Source organism: Phymastichus coffea, unplaced genomic scaffold, assembly GCF_024137745.1.
Source record: "Phymastichus coffea isolate CEN01 unplaced genomic scaffold, Cenicafe_Pcof_1.1 PCOF00001, whole genome shotgun sequence".
NCBI classification, from domain to species: domain Eukaryota; kingdom Metazoa; phylum Arthropoda; class Insecta; order Hymenoptera; family Eulophidae; genus Phymastichus; species Phymastichus coffea.
In genome coordinates, this window is record NW_026706812.1 from 17,268,551 (window position 1) to 17,288,103 (window position 19,553).

At 33.9% G+C, this 19,553-nt stretch overlaps 3 protein-coding genes across 4 annotated transcripts; 2 read left to right on the top strand and 1 right to left on the bottom strand.

Annotated features, from left to right (window-relative positions):
- The first annotated feature begins 1,704 nt into the window (after positions 1 to 1,704).
- LOC131675155 (THO complex subunit 4-like) lies at positions 1,705 to 10,092 on the top strand. Its single transcript, XM_058954022.1, has 3 exons — positions 1,705 to 1,851; positions 8,697 to 9,222; positions 9,601 to 10,092. The coding sequence occupies exons 2-3, from the start codon at positions 8,809 to 8,811 to the stop codon at positions 9,910 to 9,912; spliced, it is 726 nt and encodes a 241-aa protein (XP_058810005.1). The 5' UTR covers positions 1,705 to 1,851; positions 8,697 to 8,808; the 3' UTR covers positions 9,913 to 10,092.
- Positions 2,698 to 4,152, bottom strand: LOC131675146 (uncharacterized). Its single transcript, XM_058954013.1, has 2 exons — positions 3,484 to 4,152; positions 2,698 to 3,412 (listed from the first exon to the last, which is right to left on the bottom strand). The coding sequence occupies exons 1-2, from the start codon at positions 3,843 to 3,845 to the stop codon at positions 2,878 to 2,880; spliced, it is 897 nt and encodes a 298-aa protein (XP_058809996.1). The 5' UTR covers positions 3,846 to 4,152; the 3' UTR covers positions 2,698 to 2,877.
- Positions 4,182 to 8,690, top strand: LOC131675131 (ankyrin-2-like). 2 transcript variants are annotated; one of them, XM_058953992.1, is made up of 3 exons: positions 4,182 to 4,481; positions 4,552 to 7,627; positions 7,709 to 8,690. In XM_058953992.1, the coding sequence occupies exons 2-3, from the start codon at positions 4,649 to 4,651 to the stop codon at positions 8,462 to 8,464; spliced, it is 3,735 nt and encodes a 1,244-aa protein (XP_058809975.1). In that variant the 5' UTR covers positions 4,182 to 4,481; positions 4,552 to 4,648; the 3' UTR covers positions 8,465 to 8,690. The 2 variants fall into 2 exon arrangements, with proteins under 2 accessions (XP_058809975.1, XP_058809984.1); XM_058954001.1 differs by lacking the exon at positions 4,182 to 4,481 and having other exon boundaries at positions 4,734 to 4,822; positions 5,829 to 7,627.
- Positions 10,093 to 19,553: the final 9,461 nt, after the last annotated feature.

The window sequence follows — 19,553 nt, forward strand, 5'->3', positions numbered from 1 at the left end:
AATATAGATTATACAATTTAATTGAAACAGAAATTGTTTTCAAAAATAACACAAAAATAAAAAAATCATGAAAATTGACAATTACGTAATGGTTATGAATACTGATGATATTTTTCACGTTGCAATTTGCATAGAAATCTCGAAAAATGAACGTTATATCAGCGCAGTGCCTAATATGCTTAAGTATTAATAAGTATTGCAATGAATATGAATAGATAAAAAATACTGAGAGAGTGAGAGAGAGAGAGAGGGAGAGAGAGACATGATCTGGAAGGTATGCAGATACGATCTAATTGTTTAATAGATACGTGTAAATGAATATTTGTATATAAAATGTATTTTGTTTCATTTACGTTATTGTTTAACTCAACATGCAATAAAATACGTTTAAAAAAATTTTGAATCATTTTTTAAAAGGAAATAAAAGAACATAAATTTTCCTTTATTAAACATTTATTATGAAATATAGTTATTCGAAATAAAAACTAAATTAGAATGGAATTTCTAAAAAATTTGAATAAAATGTATTCGGAATTCATATGAAATTCATACAAATTTTACATGAATTTTATATAAATTTTGCATAAATTTCGTATGAGTTTTCATACAATATTAGTTTAAAATTCATATAAACATTTTTAGCAAGGAAATGGATTGCAGAGCATCACTCGATCTTAGACATACCTAAAATTAAAAAAAATAAAACCATAAATAACAATAAATCTCATAATCAAACAATAAAAATATTTGCTTATCAGACTTTTACAAAGAAGCCGCCAACCGGAATGTTTACGATCGGCCACTAGAGGTCTCTAGTTGCTCATACAGAGTTGTGCCGATGGCCCGATGCAAAAGTCTGGAGCTGGATCCGGTTCCCGGCAGCTACTTACGAATGGATCTTTTAAATTCTTTCAAAATTAACGCAATGACTGGTGGTTTGGAATCCACTTTAAGCTATAGATCTAGTATTGAGGTTGGCACCTCGTTATATTATAAGGTTCCTGCCATTCCATTCGCAGAAGCGACCAAATAATTATTCCTAATTATGTTTTCCGAGAAGGATCTCTCCTCCCCTAAAACATTAGGCTGGCCGCTTGCGTAGTTGCGTATATATTGCGTACTGACATACTAGCAACTGAATTAGAAAGCCACCGCCATCTAGTAAACTAAACTAATGAACTATGAACTATAATAATTTTTGTCTTATTGTAAAATCATAGCCGTTTCTTGGGCTTTTGAATACCAAAAAGTCTGTCATTTTCGAAAAAAAATGAGCTTGTCCATAATAGTTTGACGACCAGTTTTGGAGACGATACTTTTAACAAGCAAGTCACGTGAAGGATTTGAACATTAACATTTTAGCATTCTTGATGTACGTGTAGCATGGTTATTTTTCACAAACTCGCAGATTCATGTATGTATATGCGCAGTTTTGAGTAATCCCGCCAAAGTGGACACAATTGTGAATATAGGTAATCCACACATCCACATATACAATCATACTGCTAAGCAAAACTGCTCGTGGCTCGTTGAGTACCGTTGTGGTTTATTAATGGCTTCTTTCCTTGCTCGTTGTTTCTCTCGTCTCTCTCTCTCTCGTCTCTCTCTCTCTCTCTCTCTCGCTCTCTGTATTTCCCCCTCTCGTTCTACGCTACACACACTGACATCAACTATACCTACACTGTTTTGTTTAGTACTCATATACACACTCGTCATATTACTACTAGAGTCTCGACTCGACCCGAGACTGCTCGAGAGTTCACAGCAGAGACGATCATCGTGGTGTGGTGTTGCATCGCGTGGGTTTTTGCCGGCATGTAAAAGGACGAGTTTTCAATCAATTAATTTTTGGTAAGTTTATATGAATTAATCTTCGAAAGATTTATTTGCCGATTCGACGTTTTTATTTCATGGATACTTGCAAAGTTTTCAATTGTTTCGATATAAAACAATATGATTGTACCGGGATCGTACCTAACCTCTTTTAGCTTTGCGAAAGCGTCTTTGGTTTGAAATTCTTTTGTTCACATCACCTTCCGGATTATGAGATGAAATTACGTATTTGTGATTTGTTTTGAACATTTTACAAGAAACTCTTAAGTGTTTTTTCGAGTTACAACATTTCTAAGGAGATGATATTCTAACCTACGAATACTCGTTTGATAGGCGTCTCTGGGTTTTCGTTTCTCATCAATCACGATTCAAGGAAATGCTTATCAGTAACATTTAAAAGTTAAAGCACAATTTTAATAATTTTTAATATAATAATTACTCTGTAAATATTTTAAATTGCTGGTCAAAATCTTGTTAATAACTGTTTCATATTGAAATTTCAATCGTGCAGTATAAAATATATACATTTCTCCAAAGCAATGTGAATACGTAAATTTTAACATTTATTTGATTGTCATCTAATTCTTATTTTAATTTTGTGTTTAAAATTGTCTTTATTCTAAATCCCATTATGAATTACTCACTATTGTTTCGCTCTTTTTATAATACTACCATCATGTATTTCGCTACACGTGCAATTGAAAAATATATTTTATGATGTTAGCATTATTTTACAACTACTTTATTATAGACATTTTTCTTTTTTTATCATTAATATATAAAATGATAACATATGAATCTAATAAACATTAATTTTAATCATCGAAAAAATGTTTATGTTTAGAACGTTATTTATTTGAAAAATGTATTTTGTGATGAAAATTTTTTTTACATAATTAATAGCCACCCTATAATTATTCTTTACCATACAAATAAAATAGTTTTATTTAAAATGTTGAAAAACATTATATTGAGTACTTTTGGTATTTACAATTAACAAATTATGTAACAATTACATAGATATCTTACTCGCATTATCTTGTTTTAAAATGATTGAATAACCATTTTGCAAACTTGTGAAAATTCTTTCAATGTACAATTGCTGTATTTCTTTTGAAGTTCTTTAATTGAATTTATCATATTTTTTAAATCTGTCTGATCAAGATAGATTCTGATATTTTCAAAACACAAAACTGGTAATTTGAAGTTGATCATTTTTTCTAAGGCAATATGTGCATTGTTGGAAAGTTTTTTATTAGCGAATCCTTTAGTATACTGTAATTTTAAAACACAGCCAAATATAGGAAATTCGTGGTCTACATTTTTCAAAACCTTTTCTAATATTTCGCTATTTATCAATAGTGATATTTCATTTTCTTTCTTTTCAAGAAAGCTCTTCAAATTTATTTGATGATTTAGGTAAATTTTAGACATTTTATGCAATTCTTTTGAATGCACCTCTAAATTGCTGTGACAATAGTAATTGTAAGCATTTAGAGATATTCTATAAATATGTCTATTTCGTTCACTGATCCAACATCCTGCAACTTGCATTTTATTTAAATAGCATGCTAAGTATCTGAAAATTTTTAAATTAAATAATTTATTTCATAGGATAAAATATGCAGATAGTATGCTAATAATATATACCTGTATGATTGTATTTTAAATGAAGTATGAGTTCCCTTCCCCAACCTTTGCCATGAATGTTCAAAGACAGTTTTGCCCTCGTTATCAAGAATATTTGGATCAGCTCCATTGGTTAAAAGTATGTCTAACTCATTGACATTTTCTTCTTCGACTGCAACATGAATTGGTGTTCTGCCTAGATTATCTTGTAAATTAATATCACAGCCTTTATTTATAAAATATTTTATCAATTTGTTGCATTGGTAATGCGTTAAACCTATGCAACCTGTTGTGACAATATAGTGCAAGACATTTTGTCCATTTAAATTAGTTGCATTTGAGATACTGAAATAATCTATTAATTTTTCTGTGCTGATTGACATTTTTTTTTTAAATCTAGTATAAACTAGTTTTAACACGTTTTATTTTATGCTTTCTAGTTTTTAAATATTTTTTAAAAGATAAAGAATTCTACCCATTTCTATTATTGATTTTTATAACCTAAGTTTCTTATAAGGTTTTTGTGATAATAATCGTAAAATTTTATATATTCGATATATAAATAGATTTTACATTTTCCGATTGAAATTTTTATTTTTATGGCGTTTGATTATAAAAAAATTTCGTAGAACATTGGTTTTAAATTTATGTCAAACAAATATTGCTCACGAGAGAACGAGTCACGATGTGTAAATGACTGGCGACTGCGACGCTTGCAAAGTTAGGTTGGGTTCATTTATCAGCCTCTGCCATTTTTTCTTAGAAAATACGCACTTATGATGCTGTCTGCTATCGCTATGTGCAATTTAAATATGTATTGATTTTCTCAACATTTCCGTTTTTAACATTGTAAACTAGACTCATAAAATGCAGTTAAGGAACTGTTTTTTTACATTAAAAATTCCGACTTAAATTTTAGTTTATTTTCGGCCTTTTTATTAGTTGATTAAATAAATAAAAGAGAAATAACATTATATTCTTATACGTAAGATTTAGTCATTTTGCTTATTGTAAATGAGGTATGTCGTAAATACTGTTATTATCCTGTTTTGGCTTTTATAAAATATCTAATGAACTATATGTTTACAGTAATTTTACAAATATTTATAAGCAAGATATTAAAATGAAGAATACATAAACCAAACCAAAGAACTATCAGAATTAATAAAAAGTAATAAAACTTACAATGAACGTAAAACTCAAAACAAATGAAATAAAATTAGGTCAATTTTATTATATTTGTATGCACAAACAACTCAAAGTAGAAGAATGGCTGTTGTACAATTTATCAATTGTGAATAGCAGAGTCAGTATTCATTCTCCAACATTTCCTGGTTATACTGCATTACATTTTGCTGTGGTATGTAAACATTTACGAGCAGTAAAAATATTACTTGAACACAAAGCTGACTTTACAATCAAAAATGCCAAAGGACAAACAGCTTTACATCTTGCTATGACAATGATACTATTGGATAAGGCACCAAAGAGAAAACATAATTTAATTCCTATAATCGATGAGATTTTAGTTGCTCACAAAAAGAATTACATTAATGTTTTAGATAATATGGGATTGTCACATTTTCATATAGCATGTTTCAGAAATAATTATTCAATTGTACTAGGCTTTTTAGAAAATAAAGTTGATTTTAATAGTTATATCAGCCATAGTTCACCATACTGGCCTGGCTACACACCGTTACATATTGCATCCACATATTCCATTTTGTCTACAACAAATTTACTTCTGAAATTTGGTGCTGACGTAAACATAAAAAATGCAGCAGGGTTAACTCCACTTCACGTTGCAATAAAAAAGTGTGATGAACTACTTATAGAATCATTATTTTCAGCTCTTGGACAAAATTCTATAAATCCAATTGATAACAATGGAATATCCTTACTGCATGTTTATTGTATGGGCAATTGTAAATTACACTCTTTAGAAAAGATATTGCAACAGGTCGTCAACATAAATATTCCTGTAAAGTCTGATTCAATTTTGTGGCCTGGGTATACCCCATTACACGTTGCTGTTCATTGTAAATGCACATATCGAATCGTATTGTTATTGCAACGTAGAGCTGATATAAATGCCAAAAATGCAGCTGGTATTAGCCCAATTCAATTAGCTATTCGTACCAAATTGATTACCAATACTTTTATTTACTATGTACATGAAAACATCAAACAAATTTTCCAAATTGATAACTGCAGCCCAAAGATGTTTGAATTTTATTGCACTTGTCTGAATTCAAATTTGGATTCTATCAAATATGTTTTAAATAATGGATTTAATATTAATACAACTATACCTTCAAAGTGTCCTATAAAGTTGTCAGGTTACACTGCATTACATTTTGCAGTTGAACTTGCTGATATAGAAATGATTGATTTTCTACTGCAAAATGGAGCTGATTTATGTATTCAAGATGTTAATGGATCAACGCCAGTTCATATTGCAGTTTATAAAAAAGATTATAGTATTGTGAAGAGAATGTTTTCATATTATACTGAAACAATGAAGAATTCTGTTGATAATAAAGGATTATCACACTTACATGCTGCTTGTTTAGCTAATAGAGCAGATATAGTCAAGAATATTTTAGATTCAGGTTCATTTGTAGACATGGCTACTAGTATTGGAGAAACTCCCTTACATTTTGCAGTGAAATTTAATTGTATAGAAATAGTAGAAGTACTTTTGGAAAGGAATGCTGATTTTACTCTTCAAGAAACGTATACTGGTTCAACTCCACTTCACTTTGCTATTCAAAAACAGTATAAGGAAATCATAATTATGATTTTATCAGTTCATAATAGAAAAATTATCAATCCAGTTAATAATTTTGGACTATCTCATTTTCACATTTTATGTATGAAAAATGAAAGCATTCTAATTAATCAATTTCTACAAAATAAAATAGGTACTGAGGATCAAGTTAAATTAGATTCACCAATATACCCAGGCTTCAGACCATTACACTTTGCTGTGAAAAATGGTCACATAGAAAGTACGAAAATACTTTTGAACAGTAATTTTGATATTATAACCAAAGATATTTTTAATAAGGTTCCTTTACATTACATTGGTAAATTACACCCAAATGAATCCAAACAGATTTTGGATGCCTTTTGGCTTGTAATTCAGAATAAAGATACACAGCTTGCCGAAAAAACTGGATTAACTGCATTACATGTTGCTTGTATGAGGGATGACATACTTGCGGTTAAAAATCTACTTCATAAAGATGTAGATATTAATGCACATGCTAGTTTACAATGTCCTATCTATTCAGGATGCAGTCCTCTGTATTTAGCAGTTAAATACAATAAAATTCGTATTATCAAGATGCTACTATGTTATGGCGCTAATGTAAATAGTGAAGATAAATATGGTTTCACTCCACTTCATATAGCTTGTTCCAATGCAAAAATCAAAGCAATAGAAATATTACTGACTTACAATGCTGATCCAAGCGTGAAGAGTGCAAGACAAATTACTCCACTTCGTTTAGCTTTACAATCAAATAATGAAAAAATTATACAAATAATTTTATCACATCCTACTTCTAAGCGTAACAATCCAATGGATAACAAGGGATTGACGTATTTCCATATTGTTTGTCTAAGGGGCATGATAGAAACAGCCAGAGATTATATTCACTGTGGAGTAAATCTCGATGAACCCGTTCATCCATTCGCTCAAAAATATTCTGGCTACACGCCATTGCATATAGCAGTATACAAAAAAAATCGTCAAATGGTCGATCTGATTTTGGGTCACTGGACGAAAATCAATACCAGAAACAGAGAAGGTGCAACAGCATTGCATCTGACTTGTATCCCTCGAGCTGGCTATGCCGACATAGCTGCCAAACTTTTGTTGTATGGTGCCGATCCAGATGTCAGGAATAATTTAGGATTCACTCTAGTCGAGCTGGCAATAAAGTATAACAAAACTAATATTCTCGATGTTGCTTTCAAGTACAAAGCTAGTCCTAATCTAATGAGTCCAATGATCATGAATTATCGACCTCTCGAATTGGCAATCGCCTGGCAACGTGAAAAAATTGTCGGGGTACTTTTGAAAAACGGAGCTAGCGTTCATTTTACAAGTTTGGAAGGGGGTACTCTGATTCACCAGACGATTCAGTTGGTGCAGGTAAGATTCAATGTTAAATTACAGAAAATTAATTAGATCATTGACAAGTTTCTCATTCTGATGCTGAAATTTACGTTCAAGGCGAAAGAACATTATTACGCACGGATTTTCACTCAATTAATGGAGCACGGTTGCGACCTGAATACAACAGACTGCTCCGGTCGGACAGCTCTTCATCACGCGTATTGGCCGGTCAATCTTGCCGCGCTAAAAGCACTCTTGAGATGCGGCGCGAATATTGACGTGGAGGATCGCAGCGGTCGCACCATAGTCTCTTACTTCTTCGAAATTTCAACGAGCAGAATGCCTAGGCTCGAGCTCTACGAAATTTTCTGCAAGCACTTGCAGGTCAGAAAGTTGGCTGGTTTTCCAATAAGCCACACTAACGAGCTTCTGTACGAGAGGCTGCTCAAGGAAAATGAAAACAATTTGGATGACGAGGAGGAGCACGACGAGAAGAACACTTTGGCAAACGCGTGTAAAATGGAACTTGAGCGGATGAAGAGCACTTACTTCGGATACGTGTCTTTGTACGAGATGTTCCGAAACGTCAATAAAATGGCAACGCATCTGGCACGGAACGGAGCGTTCGCCCGATTAATCAAATCCAATCAATTGGCCCAGCTCTTTCCGGAATGTGGCTGCCTTGTCATGATGCAATACGGAAAAGCTTTGGCTAGAAAAGATCTGCTAGAACCTGCACTTGAAGCGCTCGACGCATTGATAATCGAAAGCTTTGACGAAATATGCTGGAATCTGGACTGCTCTGATGCTGTAATTGATTATTTAAATAACACTGATCTGTGCAGTTTAGCTGCTGCAGTCCGCGCGGACTAATATCTGTATAAATTTTGTATTAACTTGTGATCAACTTTCAGTCAACGGATACTAATTGCTTGAATGTTGCCAATGTAATGTAACGTCTAAATTGTTTCAATAAATCTTGTCAAAAAACTGATCAGCAGGACAGTCTTTGATTCTCGAGACGACAGTCTCCAAAACACAAACTTTCTTCATCAGAGACAAATAGATACAGGCAAACCCAACAATAAGATTCTTTCTGTCTTAGACCTCTGATCAATCCTCGACGCGGCGATCTTCGCTAAGGCCAGTAGCAGCAATTGCAGCAGCAGTAATTTCACATTGAGCAGACGTTAAGTAAAGAGACTTTGACCGGCAAGATGGAAATGAGCCTTGACGACATAATCAAGCAAAACAAGGGCAGCAAATCCCGACGTGGTGGCTTCGTATCCCGACGTGGCTCGTCCCTACGTGGAGGTCGCAAACCTGGCGGCGGTGTGATGCGCGGACGTGGGCGTGGTGGCATTTCTCGCAGTCCACCTAGCTTTGGACGTTCTCGTCGTGGTGCCAAGGCTCGCGATGCTTTCCTCGGCAGCACCTCACCCCGAAAGTTCGGATCTGACTCGACCAAGCTGATTGTCTCCAATTTGGATTATGGTGTTACCGACTCCGACATCATCGAGCTTTTCAGCGAGTTTGGGCCTTTGAAGTCTGCTGGTGTGCACTACGACAGGTCCGGGCGCTCCCTTGGATCCGCTGATCTTATTTACGAGAGGAGAGCTGATGCCATTAAGGTATGACGTAATTCTTTTAATTCTACTTTATTATGTTCTTTGGTTGGCATCTGTATTTTCGCAAATATTTCAAGTCATTTTTTATACTAAATTCACATTTATATTCTTCCTCGATAATATATAATACAAGCATCAACTCTTTACGTGCACATGTTTGTTTGGTATTCATTACTACTTGTGCGTTCTTCGCAAATGATTGTCATATTCAGGTATCTGTGATCTTCCATATAATTTTTATAGTGAAAAAGCCTTATGGGCCATCAGTCAAATTCAGAGTTGTTTATAAAATTTCTAAGAAGAGGAAAAACAAATATAAAAAACTTCAATGAAAAGTAATATTCAACGACATGTTTTGTTTATATATTGTTGCTTCTGCAGGCCATGAAGCAATACAATGGAGTACCATTGGACGGACGCGAGATGAACATCCAATTGGCGACGTCGGAGATTCCAAGTCCTATCCGTGGTGGCATTGGTGGCTTCCGACGTGGCAGCAGCCCAATGCGCGGTAGTCGAGGTCGTGGTGGCAGTCGAGGCTCGTTCCGCGGCCGCGGTGGTCGTGGCGGCAGCAGAGGCGCCGGAGCAGTGGGCCGCGGCGGTGCTAAAACCAAGGCACCAACTGCTGAGGAACTCGACGCTGAACTCGAGGAATACGTCAAGAGCAAGGTCTCCAGTTCTGAAGGCGCTTAAATAACGTCATCCACACACAAGACCACTGCCTTGTACATATGCTGTCTTTTTGAAAGAAAAAGAACCCGTGATTTCGGAAATAGGATTATGCTTGAGACGCGGGAACGTGTCTTTTGAAATTGGGCCTCCACGTTTATTCTTTTCATTTCTTTTTCGCCAAGATCTCAATTTACAACGATATGGCTCATTTATAGAACCTTTTTTTAAGAGACTATAGCTCAGAATATTTAACTTAACGCAATGAATTTTTAGAGTAAATAGATACAACTCGCAGTGGAGCCCTTGTTCTAGGTTGTAATATTGAAATACTGCTAGATAAGTTTAAAAAAAAAGAAAAAAGTACAGTATAGCATAAATGAAAATTTTTCATTTTTTACCAATTATCTAGGATTTTAAAAGATATTTCTTTTGTGTTTTAGTTGTGTGTAATTTAGTATGCACCATTCCTTCTATGTACTTTCATAATAAATAGTCACAGGTTTAAGAGATATTTTATTCAGTTTATTTTTTTCCTTCCTAGTTTTATTTTTGCTTTACAGTTAGGTGTGATTAATTCGAGCAAGTAAATGAATGCGTCGTACCAAATTTATAACAATATATATTTCGCAATAAGGAAACGTAATTTTGTTAAGATATTTTATAAGTATTACCAAACTCTATATATCGTTTGATTACGAGCTATTTAATAACAATAAAATAAAATTAACAATTCTTTCATTTTATAATTATTTTTTGCACTAAAATAATAATACTTTAAAAAATATTATAAAAGATGAATTATTAAAAGATTAAATTTGTCAAAATTCCTATGACGAGAAAAATTTATCATTTAGAAATAAAAGATTAATTAACTACAAAGTTTTTTATAGTGATTAATGATTTATTTAATCAATATAGATAAATTTGAATTTGATAATTATATCCAAAATACTTATGACATATGTTCATGCTTAAAAAGAATGACTCGGCTGACAATACGGTAGAAAGGAGATTGAAATTTAGTTTGGTTCATTGTTTAACAAATAAAAAGTTACTTCGTTCTTTCTTTCTGAAAAAGAAGAGTTTGAAAAGTGAAACATCTGTTGATTATGATTGATAAGTTGTGATATTGAAGATTTTGACATTTGATTGACTTGTCGATGTGACATAAGGATTTGATAGGAGAATTAAAAATAATTTATTGACTCTTTGATTTTATTAAGCGATTAAGTTAACTGACATTTGATTTAACTGTCATTGACTTTAGTTAAACTAAGAAAGATTTGTCTATGGTTGTGGTCAATGAAGGATTACTATTACGTTAGATAATAAAAAAAAGTCTTACATATTTGACGCATGAAAACCGTATGTTAAATATTGTTCAAACAAAATATAAAAATAATTTAATTGAACAATATTTTTCTACAAAAAAGAATGTGAAATGACATTAATGATAGTACTTGTGTTTGTCAATTTTCGTTGCATAGGGATTTAATAAAATAAATGATAGCCAGTTACGAGTAATTTATTAAATTGATATCGCTATTGAATTTATTATTATTTATTATCTCATAAAATCATCATAGATATTCATCGTGCATCAAGACTACATAATAGTATAATAAAAGCAATTTTAAATGTAACCGCCATCACATTCGAATACAACACCACTGCTCATTACGCACACAGTCCACACAGATGGAGCTCGCGGCCATATTGTAGGAGGCGTCGTTTGTGTGTATGTGGGTGGTGAACCTAACCTCAGTCGTGTTACGCCAGGCGTCGCGGTAGTCGCGCCTCTTTCTCGCTCTCTCCGTCGGTGAGCATTGAGTTGAGACAGAGTCAGCCAGCAGAGAGCATAGACGGAAAGAGAGAGAGAGAGAGAGAGAGAGAGAGAGAGAGAGAGAGAGAGAGAGAGAAAGTGAGTGAGCGAGCAAGAAAGAGAGAGAACAGAACAGCACAGCAGTTGAGTGGTGCGTGTCGTGTCGCCGTGTGCCTATCCTGTAAAAGGAGAGAGCATCGCTCATATCACTTGCCTCCCGTACGATAATAGTCGTTTAAAGTGCGCGACAAAAAAGTTTGCAGCGCTGTGCAAGTGCAACTCGTAGAAGACGACGACGAGAAGTCGAGTACAGTTCCCAGATCGAGAAACAGGTATGAGGAGAGTTGGCACAAGCGGCGCGTGGCCACGCATTCCGCGGCACTTCCGTCTCTCTTATGCTCTCACTCTCTTACTCTCTGTCTCTCTCTATCTATCTTTCTCTCTCTGCTACTGTAAGTGTGCGAGCGTATATATATGTGCGAGTGTGCCGAGCAACGCCCGTATACGTGCTGCCTTTTGCTACCGCCGCTATCCTCAGCACCTTTTTTTCTCCGTCAGTCAAAGCCGCCGCCCGGAAAACCGTTTAATGCTTTTCCTTCGAAGCGAAAAGGCTGCAGCAGCGTTACACCTCAATCCTTTAAAGGGAATAAGCCCAACCTCCTCGATGAATGCTTATGTCTGCTGATGCTTGCATGGCTGTTTCTGCAGCTATACATGAAATGGAGTTAAATTTTCACTCGGCAAAACTGGCACTCTCACATGGCTGCTTATACGCTTATCAGTACAGTTTATTAGTAAAAACTTCTTATAACTGGTTTTAGAGAGGTATATCTTTTCTCTGTAAAGCGTAGAATAATTATTGTTCCATTGAAGCATAAATCCATTGTCTTTGTCATTACACATCAGATTGATAATCAATGAGTCCTACTGCAAGCTATATACTCATTACAGACACCTGCTATAGTTATGTACTCGACAGTGTTATTTCAAACCTATAGACCTATTAGTGTAGTTGGGGGTAAACTCCAAGTGCTGCTCTACATTGTTTCTTGTGGTTTATTCGCTTAATTCTTATCTTGATTTGTTAGCTTGTTCAATCAATTGACACAAAAAAAGAGACTATTTGAGTTGGTATTTGTACTCTGAAGCACTACGTAACTATATGCATGACTGTGTGTATATGATGGTCTTGATCATTATTTGCTTATGCAGATTGAGTGTTTATCACACATATTTGAAACTCGAATAGAGAAAATATAATAGAATCAATAATCAAAGATATTCATTGACCCATACTATGCAAGCAGGCATTGGCAAATGAGGTGTACATTCATGGATGGTCAATGAATGATTAAAGCAAATAAATAAATATAGGGCTAATAGTTTGTTTGTTGCAGTTAACGCTTACACACTGGCCTCCTCTCAAATAAATAGACCAATATTAGTTGTATGTACTTGTAATTACCCTGCTGAAAGTCTGTAATTGAAGAATATTTCTTTTCATTGAACAGAGTATTTCAGCACTGGGAAAAAAGAAGAATGGTAGAGTGGCATTCAGGTCAATCCATGTTGGCAGGCTTTTATTTATTTATTTTTTCTTTTTAATGCCCTAAGTTGTCTGCGAGTGCTCTTTCCAAATTAAAAGCTCGGGTATATTCGTCTTTTCAACGACGTCGACTCATTGAGCGTACGCATGCACATTTTTCGAGCTCGTGTGTGTATACGCGCGCGCGCGTGTGGGTACGTAAAGCACGTAAACGTACGTACACACATGCAGGCGTGCAGGTATACGGTCGCTGCGCGAAGCACAGGTGCGTGAACTCGGCGCCGACACCTCCATCATTGGCGCCCCATTCAGCGTTGCACGTACTACACTCACACGCGCCCGTGCAGTGTACGCGTTTGACTGCTGACGGCGACTGCGTGCGTGCATGCGTGCGCGTGTGTGAAAAAGTGTTGCTGGTTTCGAGTGGCATTCAATTGTTTTCAATGGAAGCTTCGAAGCGCGTTCTGACTTTTCGAGGGAATTATGCTGATTAGCATTGCGTTGCGACGGCGCTAAAGGAAGTCGCTCGCTGTCCAAGTGCACGTCGTTATTTTGTGCTCAGCCTGTTACCAATTTTTGATCGTCTACGCTTTGGTGTGTCGCGCTCTCTCCGCGGTGATTACATTGCTAGCTGCGATCCTGCGCGCGTCGTTCACGTTCGTTCAACCGGAAAAACGTCACGTCGCTCGAGTGGCGAACGTTAACAAAACCATTTTCCTGGATAAAGACAAGTGTCTCAATGAGTAAGCCGACGGAGTCATAGAGAATTGGTGCCTCCGGTCGTGAAGAACAGACGTCTGTTTTAATCGGAACACAGTGCTCGCACGAAAACAATCCACCGATAGGCTGTACATTTGTTGCTTTGCCTTCGGGCTTAAGGTGTGTCGGAATTGCCGTTGCATATTTTAATGTTTGCTCTCGGTGTTCACGCTTGCGAACTTCTGATTCCCTATTGATATCGGCGAGGCAACTGAGATCGTCACAAGTTTAACCGGGTTACCGGCTAATGCCTTTACCTGCTTGCTCACAGTATTTTCGGCTATTGTCGGTACACCATTAGACACGAACAATCAAACGACTCGATTACAGACATCTCGTTATGTTCTTTAACGTTCAATTTACTCGGCAATGAGAATCGAAAGATGAACAGTGGCGGAGATAAGTCAACGGGCTAAAGTGTGACAGTTGAGCGACGAAAAGAAATAATTGTTGCGTCGAATGTCACGAATGTGTCTCGTTTTGAGCACAAAGGAAAGTCTTGTAATCGACGTAGAGCTTAATGGAGTCGCGATAGAACTGACAGACGACATATCGTAATTGGTGAAAATTCGAGTAACCGTTTGTCGTTTGCAGATTGACGGGGGCGCGTCCGAGAGGCGATGCCGGCTTGGTGACACTCGCTGCAGCGGCGACACCCATAAGCAGACGACCGAGAATCCCAGCACCGACGCCACTGGCGAGCGTCAAGTCTCGACATTGACAAAGGTAACGCACGCGTCCTTCGCTTTCTTATCCCGGACGCGGGGCCCGTCCGTAAACCAATAAGGACATTTTTGGCACTAAATTTTCAACAGCGAACCTTTTGCGCAATAACTTTCATTGGCATTAATAGATGAAGACGTATAAGTTTCCTATTGTTAATTTGTTTAGTTCATTGTTTGAACAACGTTTGAAATGTGCACAAACGTGTTTTTCGCCTTTGAAATTGAAATTTTCAGAGCAAAGTTTATACTCCAATGGAGAAAATTGTAGATATTTAAATTACCGTCAAAACGAGAGGTCGACCGAGCCCATCGAACCAAAACTAACTAAGAAAAATAAGAAAAACTAAAATTTGTAAAGGGTAGTTTTTAAACCTTCATTCACAGTACATTTTGGCGATGAAGGACCGAGCTTTAGGAATTTAATCTAGCAAAAATTAAGACAGTGGATGTTATTAAAATTTTAGAAGATAATTATGACGTTACTTTCTGTATGCTGTTGAAATTTTAGAATGCTTAACGGTACCGAAATTAAGATATAACTTTCCAAAGTTGTGAAGTTCAATACGGGAGGTATAGAAAAACGCTCTTCAAACATAACCTTGATATTAATTATTCAATATTAATGCAAATAATGTCATTACTCCGGGACTATTTTTATCAGAAAAAAATTTTTGTTTTTAATTGGTAACGTATAAGTAAATCCTAGTATCGTATCAAATGCGTTGTATAAATTACTTTGTACGATAGCTTACAGCAATATCTATCAAATTCATCGTTTTCGATTATATAAAAAATGTTTATTATATAAGTAAAGATTTCCTGAAATGTTCGTTAATCTTATGCATTTTGTTGCACCGGGTGATACACTTTGTGTCGGAGTAACGTAATCAAACTCGCGATTATCGCATTTTGCTGTAATTTGCAAAATATCGTCTGCCATGCCTAATCCGTCAGTCTCCAAATCAAAATAGACAATGGAAAGAACAGAATCATCCACAGTTGTTTGTAATTATTAAGGTTTTATTGTAAAATCAATGTCGTAGTTACTTTAACAAGTGACACCTAACGTTTCTTTATATTTTTTCAATAATTCTATTTTTTTAATTCCTTTAGTCGGTCGGTTTAATTTCTTTGGTTTAGCCTTCGCCTGTACAGCTTTTTTCTGTCGTTGTGCAGCGTAGTTACGAGTATATGCAGCTGTGTAAGTACTAGGAAGAAGTTGCAAATTTTTTTTAATGTACAACACAGAGTGGACTCTCCTACATTTTTGCAACAAACTACACTTACAACTCTGTAATCGCGGATGCACTCCGGGAATAGCAGATATTTTTTGGTGCTTTATGTGCAATAATATTGCTCACACTTTTATTACTTTGACTAGAAGCTCTAACAGAAAAATAACTTGAGAAATTTGTATAATAATCAAAGATCGTAATTCTGTCTAAGGAACTGAATCTTTAAATTTTACAGTCTGAGTGTTTGAATTGCCTGCATGTTTGCACGAGTCTCCACAGCTTACATAACAATCAAACAAATGGTCAGGAATGCTACGTAAAATTTTTATAATTTCTATGCCTTTACCAATATTTTAAGCAATCGCATATTTAAATGTTTTACACGCGTACAGACTAACTGCACTTTTTTTTTAATTCTGGATAAGAGTTTTTTATATTAAGTAAATTAAATGTTTGTCGACATTTTTATTTAAATTATTTGAATCATATAGTTTGTATATTTTTTTAGGATTTTCCTTCTGTGCTGCAGTCATAATAGTACTGTCTTCGTTACCTATTACTACTCTAACATTCAAACTCATTTCTTTTCAAATACTGCTATTATTTATTTATTTATATTTATATGAATCCTTGAAAATATTAGGAATATTCGAACAAGCAAATATTTTGTTCAACGTGGTGCAGCCTATGCCAGAGTGGACAGCATCTAAAATTTTTAAAATGAATTGAAGTTTAGCTCATGTGACATATTCAATAGTTATTACCTTTTTTGTACGAGTATAAATCATAATATATTTTGTATTTATATCATAATATATTATGTTTTCTGACTTGAAAATGGTTCCAAAGTTGATACAATTTTCTTTCTTGCATTTGTCATCATTTACAATAAAAACAGAATGAAGGTTTTAACGTTTTTCTTTATCAAAATCTAACAATTCCTGGTAGTCTATATATTTCAAATTCTTGCCTAAATTTTGTATGTTTACCATTCACCATCCACGACAAGGCTCATTTTCATTATACTTTTCATTTACCTTTCTACTTTCGTCTGACATTTTTTGCTTCTTCTTTAAATTATTTTGAATTTCACTGGCATTTTTTTTGTTTAATTTATATTTTTGTATACATCTTCTGTTTTCTGCTTTTAACTAATTCATTCTCATGTTGCTTTTATTTTCTTGCTATTTCTTGCGAACAATATTTCATTAGTCTGTTAAAATACAACATTACCAAATTTGTTTAACTTACACATACAAGAAGCTCATTACTTATATGAATATACAACATACAAAACTTTTCTCTATCCGTGTGAAGTCTACTGTCATGTACGAATTGTGGTCAATTACCTTAATCTGATGTATATATCATCTGTGCGTAATATAGGTTTTATCGGATTATTAGTTTCTGAAATATGGAATTACAAAAATAGACCTTTTTTTAAGTTATCTTGCAAAATTCACTCTCACTCAGCCATTTAGACTTATTTGACATTAAAAAAAAATTCGAAAGTATATATCAAGCTTTACAAATCTTATATTTACACCTAAGCTCTATATTGCGTTTAATTAGGTGAAAATTTCAATCAGAGGTCCAGCGAAATTCGTCCGTGACTAAAAACAAGCGAGTAGTGGAGAAACTTTGATAAGCGGTGATGCTGAGAGATATCGTAAAGGTAGCACGCACTACGCTACGTATTAATCTGTCGATTAATTATCTTTGGCATAATTGATGCTATTTTAATAATTTTCTTTTCTTTTCGGGGTATTTCGACCTGAGCAGTCATAATCTTTTATCAAATTCAAGAAAAATCACATATTTTAGTTTATATTACTGCTTTTAATGTGAACATTAGCAATCTCACACACACACACACGCACACGCGCGCAAATAAACTTATGCATTTAGATAAATCTCTGACTGTTATTTTAAGTTCATCATGAAATATGTGCATGTTTTATACGTTTTCAAATAATAGTGAACATAAATAAAATCAGAAATAGAGGTATACATTTTATTTTAATTATAAGATCTATTTAATACACATAGATTAAAGAATGATTCAAACTCATATTTAATTCATAAATATAGTTTATCAAAATATTATTTATTTATCAATTTTTATAAGTTTTTCTCTTGTAAAATGAGAGAAAAAAAAACTTTGGAGCTTACTCAAGAATATATTATATATACATCTGAAATTTAATACTGAACGGTCATTTTTTAACTCATTAACGCCCAAACGACATGAATTATTAGTAAGTTTTCGACGGGCTTATTTTGTATGTTATTAGTTAGAAAAAAATTCGAATACTACTATTCCGACGTAAAATTTGATGTTCCTTCAGAATCCGAGCTTAAAATTTTGGTTCAAATACCAAGAAATAATGATATTGTCGTTGTAATCATGAAAATGTGAAAATTTTCGAATAAAATTTATTTTTGGCATTTTTTGGTATATTAACAGACGGGATTCATACTCCAATCATGATCCAGGAGTGATCATAATACTCGATGATTAACTATAAATTTCATATAATTTATATAATTATTAAGTCATTTCTTTTTACTACATGGTGGTCAGACCCTGAAAATTCTATGAAAATATTAGTTTTTTTTTTTCGGAATCTATTGAGTTAAGTACAAACATGTCTTAAAATTAATTAAAGAACACACTCAAATTTTTTCAGAATTTTTAAAGATGAATTTTATTTTCCAAAATGGTAAAAAATTGTAATATTTAGAAAATTTGTTCTCAACTCTAAAAAAAACGTAGGGGTATTTTTTAATTGATTCTAAGACATTTTCGTTCTATATAAATTTTTACTAACCAAATAGTTTATGAAAAGAAAATTAGCAAAATATGAAATTTGAACTTTTATAATTTTTTTTCTCGATAACTATTGAGTTTAGTAAAAATTTATCTAGAATAAAAATATCTTAGAATTGATCAATCAATACCCCTAAATATTTTCAGAGATGAAAAAAATTTTTCTGATTATTTCAATTTTTGGCCATTTTTGATAAATAAAATTCATCTTTAAAAATTCTGAAAAAATTTAAGAGTGTTTTTTTACCAATTTTAAGACATATTTGTTGTTAAATAATTTTTTCTTAACTTAGTAGATTCCGAAGAAGAAATAGCTAATATTTTTATAGAATTTTCAAGGTTTAGCCGCTATATAATGAAAAGGAGTGATTGAGTAATTGTATAACAATATATATTGTTAATTGTCAAGTATTGTGATAACCTTTGATCATGATTTGAACATAAATTCCGTCCGTTAACATACCGAAAACAATACCAAAATTAAATTTTTTGAAAAAAATTTCGAGCTTGGATTCTGAAATGACATTAAATTTTACGTCGAAATAGCGGTATTGTAAATTTTTTTTAGTCTAATAACATACAAACTAAACTCGTTTAAAACTTACTAAAAATTTACGTCGTTTGGACGTTAATGGGTTAATTTGAGAGTATTCGGAGTTTCTAGATTGCAGACAGGCAGCAACGAATTAAATTTAAAGAAGCCATGAATATAAATGGATGCGACCTTAAGCTATACGAAAATTTT